The sequence below is a fragment of the Ahaetulla prasina genome, chromosome 1, assembly GCF_028640845.1.
Source record: "Ahaetulla prasina isolate Xishuangbanna chromosome 1, ASM2864084v1, whole genome shotgun sequence".
Classification (NCBI taxonomy): Eukaryota; Metazoa; Chordata; class Lepidosauria; order Squamata; family Colubridae; genus Ahaetulla; species Ahaetulla prasina.
This window is the reverse complement of record NC_080539.1, coordinates 120,382,120-120,397,126: the sequence shown is the minus strand read 5'-3', so window position 1 is coordinate 120,397,126 and position 15,007 is coordinate 120,382,120. Positions and strand designations below refer to the sequence as shown.

The window sequence follows — 15,007 nt, the reverse complement described above, 5'->3', positions numbered from 1 at the left end:
ATTCTAACAATGGTTGAAAAAAAAGGGTGGAGATTAAGAACGTAAATTTGTATTGTTAAGCAAATGAAATACCCAGACAACCTGATGTTTATTAAGCACTAAAAAATCTATTTAATAGAAAATCATTTTTTTTAAAAAAAAGGATTTTTTTAAAAAAATGCTTATTAATTTAATTCACTTTTAACTAAAATGCTTTCCATCAAACGTAAAAACTAAAGTACTATTTATGCTAAAGGGAACGTATTTGACTTGTGATTCAGTGGTTGTGTGATTCCAGCCCATGTGATTGGGCATTCTGTGTGGATTAAGAAAACAAAAAAACTTACCTGCAGTTATGTGTTATGCAAAACTACACAGCAGTTGCTTACGAAAGAGAAACTTCATACTCCATGAAGACTATAAAGCTGGGAGAAGTTGCCTTGATTTATATAGGTATAAGGCAAATAACTTTGGAAAAGAAAACAATTGTTTGAAAATCCAGTTACCATTAGAAAAGACTTTCCAAGGGGCTTGTACCAAAAGAGAAACAATACTGCCAGCATGTATGAAGGAAAGATCTGAAAACCATAGGAATTCAGTCTGAAAGAAACTTGAGCCATGGCGGTGCAGTGGTTAGAATGCAGTACTATATGCTAACTCTCTGCTCACTCCAGGAGTTCGATTCTGAGCGGCTCAAGGTTGACTCAGTCTTCCATTCTTCCAAGGTTAGTAAAATGAGGACCCAGATTGTTGGGGGTCAATATGCTGACTCTGTAAACTGTTTAGAGAGGGCTATAAAGCGGTATATAAGTCTAAGTGCTATTGGTATAGGGAAGCTGCTAGCACTATTTCTGCTGTGAGTGATTGGTTAGGATGAAGCCTGAGAAAATGTGAAATGCCTCTTATGGATTGTAACTAAGTAAGCTAACTAAGCCGGTATGATTAAGACATACATGAAACAGAGAGGCTCCATTTGTATTGTGGGTTTAAACCAAAATGTAATATGTAAACCAGCTTGTATGGTTTAGTGACTTCTATAAGCTCAAACCTTGGTTAAGCAAAAATTGATTTAGTATGCTGTAGAAACACAACCATAATTAAAACACAGAGGTTACTAAAAGGTAACGCCAGCCATCAACTTTAGAAAAGTTTACATTAATTGGGAAAAGTGTAGCATCAGCAGTAATGACTAGAATTGTTGCAAACTTGTATTTATAGACTTCTACTGATTGGACCTAATTCGAAAAGTTTGTCCCATCTTTTGAAAAATGCCACTTTATGTCACAGAAATATTTCCCTGAAAGATGACCATAATTTTCATCATCTTATTCATTTGTATCTATCAGCAGTATCATTTCCATGACTATAGCAGTAAAATACAGTTACAGTAACACTGATTTTAATATTCATGTTGATAGCAACAGCTGAAAGTTTAACAGCAATGAAGTACTAATATGAGGCTTATTGAAAAACTTTATTACACGTTGTTGCAAGGAAAATCATAAATTTAGCCAGGAAAATTTGAAAAGGAAACAGGCAAAATAGCAATGTTGCTACTTTATGACTAATCAATTATGTGCAGAGTTAATGTTAATTATATAATTTGGTAATGTTAATGGCAAACCTGTCAATAACCAAATGTAACTTCTAATGCTGGAATGAATTCATTGGAAAAATCCATTACAGCCACAAAGGTTAATTTCACTGAATGGTTAAAAATATAGCCATGGTACCATGAGAATCGCACATATAGGCCATGGTAACTGTTGCTTGGTTGTTGGAAGGGGAGCTTATATAGAGAAACATTTAGTTTTGAAATCATATGCTTTTCTTTAACAGTTTTATTGTACCAAAAAGTTATATACATTTTTTCTCCTATGTTCAGGTTTGAAACATTCAATCCAGTTCAAGCTTGATCAGAAATTATAACAGTGAATTATAATGGCACCATAGTAAATTCACATTTAAAAAAATTGTTTTGGTTTATCCAGTCTAGTACTTACTATGTCTGAATTGTATAACTGTACATTTTTTCCATAATAATAATAATCAGAGATACAATTTTGGCAGCATCTTATCAAAAGAATTAAATACCTAGAAAAATAAACTTGTTCCATGTCACAAACTGACCATTGAATTTTTAATGCTAAACTTCCGTTTTCAAAAGCTGTGCAGTATACAAAGATCTTCAAAGATAGCTATCACATAAATAATTGCTGATTTTAGAGCCATCTGTCATAACAAATGTATTTTCTTTTACCTTAGAGCTTTTTCCTTAAGATGCTTGTCAGTGCAAGCTCCATAGATGACTATTTCTAGTTATTTTCTGAATCAGCTATATTACAATAAAATTAAATACTGTTATCTATCACCAATTTCAGTGAAAAAAATTAAGCATTGTATTGTAAAGTTTTAAAGAATGGGAATAAAAGTGTTTATCATTTATTATTTATAATAAATAATAAAAAGGTAAATAATAAGCAAGTATTTATTTATGCTCATAGTATTCATTTTATTTATTTGTATTTCATATTTTTAGATGGCCCATCTCCTTCAAGGGGGGAAGATTATCTTCCCAATATGTTTTAGAATTAGGTAAGATGGAAAGAGACCATCTCAAACTTTGTATTATTTTTATGCCACGTAAATTCATTTTAACTTTGGTGCCAGTAATCCTATATTAATATAAACTTTAAAAGAATAGTAAGCTTGGATGGCTTCTGTCTTTAGGAAGTATGCTTGCTTATTTCTATATAAAATAGGTTTAGTTTATAACTCAGTGATGTTAGTGTAAAATTTTCACTACATAAATATAATAAAAACAATCCCCAATAAATTCAATAAATAAATGACATTGAAAGGTGTCTATTGTTTTAAAGTTACTAATAACTTAGGCTTCAAATTTAATTACAATAGACACCTTTTATTTGAATATTTGAACACAATTGTGCCACACCTAAAGGCATATATGTGTGTGTGTGTGTGTGTGTGTGTGTGTGTGTATAAACACACACAAAAAAAACTGATCCAAAAGAACCATAATCACTGCTGATTGTAACATTATTGGTTCCAGTTCATCAAGAGAGAATTATGTGTAAAAGTATGCTTGGAATCAACCCTACTGACACTATAAGGAAGTGAGGAAAAATGAGAACTGCTCACTTATACACATGCCAGAATGTGAGTAGCATACTACACAATACCTAATCAGAACTTTTGTTTTTGACAATAGTAATCATTTTCCAATTCAAGACAGGAAAGGATGCTAGAAACTACCCTCTCCATTGCTAATTTAACAAGTTACTGCTGCCAAGGTTTTAATATTTATGAGATACAGGTCAATACTGTAGTAAACCTACATTTTTGATATTGTGCAGATGTATCACTGCTAAGTCTCTTTAGAATCACACCCTACTTATTGCCTAAAAACATATTTTGCTGGGACTACTTTCCATATAATCCACCTGGTTCATTGCAATGTAATTATGTGTTAACGCCCTTATGTGCCTAGGCCAGGAGTGTCAAACTCGCATCGTCACAGTGGTGTTATGTGACATATTGGGACTTTTCCCCTCTTCGCCAAACTGGGCATGGGCATGGCCAGCGCATGACACATCCAACCTGTGAGTCATGAGTTTGACAGCCCTGGCCTAGGCTAATGCACCTGTAGCTCTCCAGATGCTGTGAAAGCTGCCATTTACTTTAGAACAGGAGCCAGATGTGTGCATAAATGCCCTGTGTATATATAGTTGCTCCATTCCTCACATAGTTCCTCATATTTCATTCATTCAAGAATAAAGAGGCCCCAATTAGGTCTTTTAGTTGTATTGAAACAAACAAGATTGTTGGAGTGGAGGTTACTACAGTTTGAGTGATCGGTGAAAGTTTGCTCATAGATACTACAAAGTCAAAAGATCGATAAAATTAAAGCACAAATAACAAAGCCATCATCTATAGTTGCAATTCTTCTGAACAAATGCATGAATGTCCTGTGAAGTCACTCATGATCTTTAAATGGTGTGGCAGATGGAGCTTCAAAGACATCGTCTTCCACACTTTCTTCAATTGGTTTCATTTTGGATGATGTTCTTAAACAAGGAGATGGTTGGCCTGCCAACATTTTCAAAAAGCAATCATTTTTTTAAAAAGTAATACTTAAAACAGTGAACAACAGTAATGATATATTCCAAGTACCTTTAAAAATATCCTGCAGTAATTGAATGATTTGGGTTAGTCTATCGAGTGCCAGAGATAGAAAAAGAAAATTAAAAAATAAAATTTCACCTACAATTCATTCTGAACAGCCCTTCTTGAGTTCCAGAGTATTATATAGACCACACTTCCACAATCTAGTGTCAATCCAAATGTAATGGAATTAAATAAAATAGTATTCTGTACTTTCTGATAATTTTTCCAGAAGCAAAGATTCAAGCAAATCAATAGGAAATGTAGTAGTTAAATTTTATTTACATTGAAACTACTTGCACAATACATGCTCAGAATCAATTAATTGTTATTGACTTTTTAAAAAAAAACCGTTAGTTGTTAGTTACTGGAAACATTCAATATTAATAAAAACACAGGATATAAAAGCAAATGAATGAATGAATAAATGAATGAATGAACAAACAAACGGCTATTTGATAAAATACTATCCCATAATAATCCTATGACTGTTTATTCAAAAGTAATTCAGCTGAGCTCAGCTCAGTTATTCTCAGGTAAATGCACATATAGGATTGCAGCATTAGGCTTTCTGCAGACAAAGGCTTTCCACAGTGCTTGCAAGGAACATGCTGTGTCAGGGCATTTTGACCCTGGAGCCTCCCAGGGTTGAGAAAAAGAACACATCTTCACTGTAATTACATAAAGTGCATCTGTTTGATGGAAGGAAAGATTCAACTATTTCCCTTGTGGGGATAACTTCACATGCCCATAACTGCATGGCTGTGCATGAAGAAGGCCTGCACACGATGCATCTCATCGCTTCCTGCAATGCAATGAGTCATCCTCATTAAGATGTTTCCTGCTTTGCTATTCAAATATGACCGCTCATATTTTTCTGAAGCATCAAGTCTGGAGAAGATTTTTCACCTTTCCCTCCCATGAGAAGGTCATGAAGCACACAATGAATAAAGTACAATACATAGATATTCCTATCTACATATGCCTTACGGAATGGACACACTAAGTAACAAGAGTGGTTGGGCAGCTATGTATATAAATGGAGGAGTCTATGCCTCCTAACGCTCAAAATAAAAAATACAGAATTCTGTTTCTTTCTGGCGTCACCTCGAGCAGGGCTGCCCAATGTTAGGAGGACCGATCCAAGCTCTGCCTGCTATGCAAAGACTTCATTTAAAAAAAACCAAAATCAGCTGGGCCGCTTTTTCTTGCAATTTTTTTTAAAGGTTTGCTATTTTAAGATTTTAAGCTTCATCTGTTCTCATCACCACAAGAGTTCGCAATAACCTTCAGTTGTCCTTCTATTAACATGTGTCTGCATATCTCTTTGTATGTGTACAAGGAGATATGTGGGGTTTTTTAAAACAGAAGATGGAAGGTTACAGAATAGTTTAAGTCAAGTATCAAAAAAGTATGGAAAATCGGCTCTTTTTTTGATAAGCTATTCCCCCCCCTCCCCCAAGGAGTGTAATGTTAGGACGTGCTGCAGTTCAGGATTATGCTCAAAGGGTGCTTTGGGTGGGCGTGTACATCACACCTATCAGTGCTTCCTTAAAGAAGCTGCATATTTGTTTTACCTAACAGAATTGTTTATATGAAAAATATACATGTTTTGAATTCAGGAAGCACCATGAAGATGTGGCAAGCTGCAGGAAGCACCAATAGTTGCAGTGAGTGTGTCCATAACTTGACTGAAGCTTCTACACTTTAGCATGTTTCTAGTGCAATAGATTGGCCCCTCAAGCTTCATTTCACCCCTTCAAATCCTTCAGAATTCCCAAAATGGAAAAATGTTTCAAGAGCTTAAGAATCAGTTACCCTGTGGAACACCAAATGCCACCAAAGGGGTGCTAGTGAGCTACATGCCACATATGGGTTACAGTTCTGGGGCCTTTGAAATACAACTTAAGTATCATCAGCAGAAAAAAAGCGCAATCTATTTTAGGTGGTCAGGTGAGGCACGGGCAACATATTCTAGGATACCCTCTCCAAAATTTTCCTATCTGGAAATTTTAGGAATTGCAGTCCCCCAGATAGGGAAAAGCTAGTGTCTTTTTTTAAGGAGTGTAATGTAGTTACAATAAATATAAGTAATTACAGCATTCCTACTAATCTAAAATTAACATTGCAAATGAGCAAGATATTGTGACCCTAAAACCATGTATGGAATCACCATAAATTGTATTATGAATTTCTACAGTTGAATACAAGTCTACATAGCAATAGCAATAGCACTTATATACCACTTCAAAATGCTTCACCGGCTGTCTCTAAGCGGTTTACAGAGTCAGTATATTACCCCCAACAATCGGGGTCCTCATTTTACCAACCTCAGAAGGATGGATACAGCTTTTGTACACTGATACAATCTTTAATTCTGAAGAACCAAAACTATTATTTCACTCAAGCATGTGACATTCAGTTCATTTCATACAATTTTTGACAATGTTGATGAATACATCATGCTGTTGACAAAAAACATACTTTAAATTCAGTCCATAAGGATTCATTCCATAAGTGAATCATTATTGGTTTATTTTTAAAAACACAAGAATCAGATTTACATCAATAAATATTAAATACATATATGCTTTTATTAGTAGTTTTAGTCCTATGTATTTTTAGTGTAGAATTAACTTAGTGCAGAAAATAAAGAAACCAACTTCTGAAAAAAAATGCATAGGATCATATTGTATATAATAATTCTCTCTTTTTTTCCCCTCAACACTATGAAACACTAATTGGTTGGAGGAAAGAGGTCTAATTTATGTAAGGGAGGGGCCCAGGTCTTTTGTGGTCATAGACCATCCTAGCCGTTCAGGGATTTGCTGGGCACTGCACTCCAGGTGGGTTCTCATTTTAAATCATTGGCTTTTACATTTAATTAAAATTGAACAGAGTTTCCCAATTACATCTTTGGTCTCCCCTCTTCTCTCACATTGAAAATTAAAATTTGGTAACAATTTTGGAGTTTTCTATTTCCATATTTGAAAATTAACAGTTAAGTGCAGAAATTACCCCACATTAAGAAATATATATGAAGAAACATTCAAATGAAAAATTGGCCTGCCATGTTTGGTTTATGATAATTAGTCACACATGGAAAAGGAGCTGTTTGACCGTAACTACTGAGTGAGAGGAATGCAAATACTGGCCCTAATATAAGCAGTAGAGCGATGCATTCAGATGCACCTTGTTACATGATTCCCTTTTCCCCTTCCCAACTCTTCTCCCCAAAAGCAACACGATTTTGGCCACTGACTACAATGTTTAGTGATGCCTGGAAATGTTGACTGACTAGTTAATGACTCACGAAGGGTAGATGCAATAGAGGTTCCACGGAGAAAATGTTGCAATCCGTCTTCACCATCGCTTGAACTTGCCATGCTATTCCTCATTTGCATCACAGACTGTTGGGAAGACAGACTGGGCTGGCGATCTATTTTTTGGGATGTCTGCACAGAAAATAAAAACCACACAATTCTCCATCAGTCCCAGATGCTACTAAAAATATTCATCTCTTATGTTTATATCCTGCCATCATTTCTTCTAAGTTGCTCAGAACATGTTTTGTCAGCTATCATCCCAACACCACCACAAGAGGTAGAATAGGATGAAAGAATATCTGCTAATTATAACTTGGACAACTAAATTATGAGAAAAAAATAAGCACTCTGCGGCAATTTACATATAACAGGGTAGAAACCTGTTGGTCTCCACTAAACTGACAGCTTCCCTCTATATTGGTCATGCTCAGCAAAAACTAGAAAGACAGATATTGATGCTCTATAATTCCTCAAGGGTTAAGATATAACATTACTGGAAGAAGACTCAACAGGACAGGAGATCTTCAACAGAAGAAGTCTAGTTTTACTATTTTGGGGCGCAGGCAGAATTATGCAAATTATTCTACCCCAATGATGTTAGGATTAAAAAATCTTAAAAAGCAATCAGGCCACTTCTAGCCAAATAATTCCAGTTTTGCCACAGATTTATAGGCCAGAACAGGGGCATTTAAGGTGGGGAAAAACTGTAAGCTGGACGCGAGTGGCTAAGGACTTGCCCACATATCTCTTGATGTGCAGCACAGAAATAACAATTGTCACTTTCTCATTCCCAGACCCCTAGGTTGTGGGGAATTTACATACAAAAGCAAGTGTTTGTCCATGTCGCTACAGGGAAGAAAAAAAAGAGAAGAAATAGCTATTAAAGGTAGTATTCAAGGATAACTCTAAGGGCAGGATCATTCCAATGGATAATATTTAAAAACAACAGGGGTGGGCTTCAAAAATTTTAGCAAGGGGTTCTCTGCCTGGTTGCTGGGTAGGTTTAGCCATGGTGGGTCTCCTGCACCATGGTGGTTGGGGGCTTTTTTGCCCTCCCTGGACTCTGGAGGCCCTCTGGAGGCCGGAAACGGGCCATTTCTGGCCTTCCCGAATTTCCAGTAGGCCCATTTTGCCCCTGTCCATGCGCGCCCTGCACTTACCTACATACAAAATGGGTCACGTGGGGACTCCGGGAAGGGGAGGAGAGGGGTGAGTGGAGCCAGCCAGGAGTGAGATTTGGCGGTTCTGCGAACTGCATAAAATCTTAGCTAGAGGTTCTCCCGAACCCCTGCAAATCCCCAGCAGCCCACCCCTGAGGGAGACTTTAAAATACACATTTTAGGTTTAGCTAGTTTGTTTTATGCTTTAGGTAGCCTGCTGTTCTCTATTTCATTCTCTTCTTTTCACATATAAATCAGGAGTAGAAGATTTAAAACAGCAAGTAGACACTTATGCTAACAGCGTGAGTTTAGATTAGAAGGAGAAAAAATACATATAGAGAGCCACAGAGTTTGATTAACTGTGGCATTATGTAAGTTTGTATGGCCCAATCAAGTATGACAAATCTGTCCCAATGGAACTATAAAAGTAAAGAACTTGGTGCCTCGTGACTTCATGGATGTGCCCATGTAGCTTTCTTCACAGTCATGCAGAAGTGGTTTCTTTATACTTTTTCTTTGAATCATTGCTTAAAACTCCAGCTCCCAAATTCTCTGATAGTGAAGAAAGCCTTTACTTTCAAAAGAGCATTGATGCATTAAGATATATAATCAGCTATCCAAGTGGAAGCATGTTAAAACTTATACAGTTCAGTTTATGGCAAGGGAGTTCCAGTGCCATGCAGAACAATAAATATATTCAATGTCTCTAAATATCCTACGATGGAAAGGGCCATATAGATATTAATGAGCACGGAACAAAGGTGAAATGTCAAAACAGTTTAAAATCTTCCAGAGTTTTGATGAGTTCTTGATCCAATCCCCAAAACCAAATGATGTTTGACAATTAAACAGTTTCAAAAATATAACTGTTAAGCGTTGCTCTGCATGACAACAGAATTACATAAATTAAGCATTACAACTATTAGTAGTTGTTTAGTTCCCTCAAAAAACTTTTAATTGTCATCATCCAGTGGTCATGTTTATCTTCTCTTGGATTTAAGATAAGATAATTGACAGAAACCACATTCAGTAGAAAATTATAAATAGGCATCCTGAATCAATTGTGTTTTAAGAAGCTCTGTGGGAAAGGATGTTGTGCGTTTTAGAAGGGAGCACAACTTAGCTCATCTATAAAACAGTTACATAATGCATGGAAGTCAAAAGAGAAATGCTCACCTTATCACTTAGGGTTGGATCATTTAATGAGTATAACTTGTTTGTAATATCCTTTCCGATAAGATACTTAAATATTTCAAAAAGAAATGGCTCTGATTCTAGAAAATACACTAATCTCTCTCTGGACCAACATAAGAATTTGCAGTTATCATCAGCAGTAATTGACACCTATAAAGAAAGTGTGGTAAATAATTAATACAGCATTTTAATTGTCCCAATGACTACAGCATATTTAATTCAGAGCTCAGCAAATGATTAATAGCAGCAGCACTTAGACTTATATACTGCTTCATAGTGCTCTACAGCTCTCTCTGAGCGGTTTACAGAGTCAGCATATTAAAAATACTTTATGAACGTTCTCATGTCAGCAAGGATGAAAATGGTATTCTGACTATACTGAGAACCTTGCTTTCTATTCTACTTCATTTAGGTTTTTAAAACCCTGTAAACAAAGATATTGCAAAGGAGGAATTAAAGAAACAGGAGAGTCAGTATCAAGAAGTCAAACAGCCAAGCTTTAATTACAATATGTAACATTGCACAGCAGGCCCAACACTCCAGTGCTTCTAAATCATATTTGCGGATAAAGTTTTCTTAAAGTTGTACTTAAAGTCAAAGAAAACGGAAAAGTTGAATCCGAAGCGGAATAATAACCATAATTTTCCTCTAATTATTTTAAGAATAATATAAGGCAAGGGGGTTAAACAATTCCACTACCCCTTACTTTTGGGGATATTATAAAACGTCCTTTATCATTCCATAGTTCTGAAATACAGCTTCCATATTTGCACTGCCAAAATCTGTATCACTACCAGCTGCCAGCAGAGTGTTAAAATGTGTGTATCTCTTGGCTGCCCTTGTCTGGATTGATCCAACCCATCTCTGAGGGACCCGTTCTGAAATGGCCATATACAGGTAATCCTCGACTTACAACAGTTTGCTTAGTGACTGTTCAAAGTTACAATGACACTGAAAAATGTGACTTATGACCTTTTTTCACACTTACAACTGTCGCAGCTTCCCCATGATCATGTGATCAAAATTCAGATGCTTGGTAACTAGTTGCTGTTTATGCAGTGTCCCAAGGTCATGTGATCACCTTTTGCAACCTGCTGACAAGCAAACTCAATGGGGAAGCCAGATTTACTAACTATTAGTAAACTGGGTTACTAACTTAAGTCGTAAAATGGGGCAAAACTCACTTAACAAATGTTTCACTTAAAAACAGAAATGTTAAGCTCAATTGTGGCCATAAATCAAGGACTACCTGTACTCCGATAATATGCAACTCAGATCTTTTCTTCAAGCGAAATATTGCTCCTCCTTTGTCACATCCAGCATAAACACTAATCAAATAAGTAGAAGTAACAATATCATGGGATGGACTATCTTCAGTTGAATGCTTCAAAGATTGCAGCCTCAGAATAAAATTCAATCTAAGCGCTGTTTATATATGCAAGCCAGCTACGAGTGATTGTGTTCAGGGCATCTCCATAAATCTAAATCCAGCAGATGGCACCAGTGTATTAACAAGAACAAAAAGAAGCCAAATACTCTCACCCAACGATCCATAAACCAAAAATTTAAGTATGCTCCTTCTGAAGAACAAAATGAAAGCAATATCTAATCATGTGGGGAGATCCATAAATTATTTGTAAGTGTTGTCTATGTATCGTTAACTGCATAGTTGCACTTTTTAAGAAATGTTTAAGAAATGTGAATTAAAAAAACATTTTCCATTCATTAAAAAAAAGCACAGAGATTAAGTAAATATTAAATAAACAGAATTCAAGAAACTTGTGGTTAAAAATGTTCAGTTGAGCTCAAAACAATGTGTGGATTTCAGTCCCTTTGACAAATAAATTCAGTACTCCTTTTCTTGCCTTGTTCTTCTTTTGATTAAATTTAAATTAATGTGCAGAATAGGAGATCTGAGATGTTTTCTTTCAGTATATGGTAGAGATGGTATTTTCTCCAAGCCTGAATAAATCAATGTGCAAAACCCAAAGTAGATAATATGTTAGAAAGAGCAGAAGTATCTTGTACTTGCCTTCCAGTAGGGTGATTACTGTATTATGACAATATTCTTTCTATGGCATTAAGCCCAGTTCTTGAGTGGAACATATTACGCTAAGTCCCTGATTTTAGATTCTATACCAGGCTCAGTTTCACTTTTACTATCAAGTTAACTAACAACTGCATAATCATTCCTGGTCAGGCTTCCAAGGCAGAAATTGTCTTTTATTACTGAAAGACACTGCAATGATTCCATCTTTTTTCCCCTCACATGTTTGAAAAAGGAAAGGAAAGGAAAGGAATGGAAAGGAAAGGAAAGGAAAGGAAAGGAAAGGAAAGGAAAGGAAAGGAAAAAAGCAGCTTTAGGCAATTACATAAGAAAGATCTGGCTAATTGGTTCCAATTATTAATTGGTAATATTGAAATGCAAACTAGAGCATACAAAACTTTTGCCAGACCAATTCTTGAATACAGCTCATCTGTCTGGAACCCACACTGCATATCGGACATTAATACAATTGAACGAGTCCAGAGATATTTCACAAGAAGAGTCCTCCACTCCTCTGCTTGCAACAAAATACCTTATGCCACCAGACTCGAAATTTTGGAAATGTAGAACTTCGCCATCTTCTTTCTGACCTAAGCATAGTACATAAAATCATCTACTGCAACGTCCTACCAGCCAGTGAATACTTCAGCTTCAACCAAACAATACAAGACCACACAATAGATACAAACTCATGGTAAACCGATCCAAACTAGATTGCAGAAAATACAACTTCAGTAATAGAGTTGTCAACGCCTGAAATGCACTACCTGACTCTGTGATTTCTTCCCCAAATCCCCAGAACGTTAACCTTAGATTGTCTACTGTAGACCTCACCCCATTCCTAAGAAGTCTGCAAGGGACGTGCATAAGTGCACCAGCATGCCTACCGTCCCTGTCCTAATGTTTTCTTTTATTCGTATCCTTTATATGTATTTACAATTATGTTTACGCTTGTATCTGTCATAAAATACATGATTGACAAAATAAACTAAATTAAATAATTTTATATGAAAAAATAATATCTGAAACTCGCTTGCTGGAGCTTCATTTTGGAACCCTGGGATCTCTCACCACTGTTGCAGCCTATAATTTCTTTATTTCCAAAGATCCCTCATTAGGTACTTGCTGGAGTAGTGGCCCTTATCTTTCCAAGTTTCTTTAAGTCATACTAAGGGCAAGAAATCATTTTTTTTTTTTTTTAAATGACTTTAGAAATTTGATGGCTAATTACAAATAAAAAGTCCTGGAAGTCATCATTTCCTTTCGAATATACACATTCTGATATTTCCTTGATTGTTGTTATCCATTGCCAAAAAGATCTGGCAGATTTTTGAAAGGACACTAAAACTGCCATCTGTCACCATCCTAGATTCTTGTATTTTCTGAATTCTTTCCCACAGATCTTTCCATCCCTTAGTCTGTCTGCAGCACAGGCTGTATTAATTTATTCCCCTCGTAATGGTTCTTTAACCTGTAGCGAAGAAAAGGGTTTCTTTCTCTTAGATTCCCTTGTATTGAACAAAAAGATCTTTGAATAAAGTATCTATCAGCCTTTTCTGAACTGTTCTCCAAGTTGTCCTGTTTTCAGTTTGTTACAGAATTGCTTGAATTACTAATGGATCTTCTACCAATAGCAAACAAGACTCTAGTTGATCAGGTGAAAGTGATTATTTTCAAATTACAGTTCCAATTGTAAAATAGCATTAAATTCAACTACAATTTGGTTTTTCTCAATAAAGTCTAGGAAAGTGATTATTAATCTTCAACCACTTATCTGTAAAAAAATATCATTTTAAATCTCCCCAATAACACTGTCAAATAATTTACTAAAACTGTATTACTATTCTTCTTCTCTTCCTTACTAGTATCTATCACTTCCCACTTATTACTATAACCATGTTGCTTGTATCTTTCAATTTATATTGTTTTTATTTGTTTTCTAGTACGAATTGATAGCTTATTAGTAACCTTGACTATCACTAAGTGTTGTATCTTTTTATTCTCAATGAATGTATTTTATTCTCCTTATGTACACTGACAGCATATATACCAAAGACAAATTCCTTGTGTGTCCAATCACACTTGGCCAATAAAGAATTCTATTCTATTCTATAACACAACCATAATATTTCACATCAGGAATTATTTTAGGTTCCAAAAACAACAGTTTTAAAAGCTATATAATGCATCAGACAAAAAATTATAAATTCATAGCTCTTCAATTTTCTTCACTGAAGAAGAATCTCCATGATAATTATAATCATTCCTAAAGAAACTGCTGATTTCATACCTGGAATTTCTCATCCCGATTCATCTGAGTTGATCGATATTCAGGAGAATCTATAAAGGCACATGGGTAAATATTATGCAGAAAATGTCCTCTATAGGAGACCTTCATTCTGATGATGAAAATAAGTATTACAACAATTGATAATATAGGCAATATAGCAGGTTAATTTCTAATAGAGTACAATTATTTGCAATTGTACAATTGTATTTACAATTGATAATATAGGCAGTATAGCAGGTTAATTTCTAATAGAGTATAAATATTTGCAATTGTAAAATTGTATTTACAACAATTGATAATATAGGCAGTATAGCAGGTTAATTTCTAATAGAGTACAATTATTTGCAAACATGTAAATTCACACAACTTTGGTTATTATAGAAAAAGACTTAATTTACTTTTGCTAGTTAAAATTCTGGAACCCCTGCAGTTAAGCTATTCTCCAAGAGGCATGATGCAAATGCAATCTGCTGCTGAATCATATCCTACAATTAGATATCCCCTCCCCATCCTTTCCTCTTACTTGCATTAATTCCCTCTTGGTGCATGGTACATTTATATTGTTCACTATCATCCATCACAAATCATTACTAACCAATATTAAGCTAAGCACGCAGAAAATATAATTTGCAATTCCCTGTTACAATTAATGATGCATTAACATCAGTGTAGATGTAATGTAGCATTATGAATAGCTGCATTGTGAGAAAGAGCAAATGAGGGAGAAAGTTATAAATTGGTAGATCAAGAGCAGAAGAAAGAAGCAGGAATCTCTATTGTTCTGCTTGATTAACTTCAGTTTGGACTTTAAGATCCTTGCCAAGTG

General features: G+C 35.3%; 1 protein-coding gene across 5 annotated transcripts in view; it reads right to left on the bottom strand.

The window, feature by feature from the left end:
- Positions 1-1,443: 1,443 nt before the first annotated feature.
- The window catches only part of BVES (blood vessel epicardial substance), a 69,440-nt gene continuing 55,876 nt past the window's right edge, over positions 1,444-15,007 (bottom strand). For all 5 annotated transcript variants that reach the window (XM_058174616.1, XM_058174602.1, XM_058174625.1 and 2 more), the window contains 4 exons: positions 14,182-14,290; positions 9,827-9,994; positions 7,478-7,619; positions 1,444-4,089 (listed from right to left, as the gene is read on the bottom strand). In XM_058174616.1, coding sequence (XP_058030599.1) covers positions 3,977-4,089; positions 7,478-7,619; positions 9,827-9,994; positions 14,182-14,290 — 532 coding nt within the window. In that variant the 3' untranslated portion in view covers positions 1,444-3,976. The remainder of the gene's footprint in view (positions 4,090-7,477; positions 7,620-9,826; positions 9,995-14,181; positions 14,291-15,007) is intronic.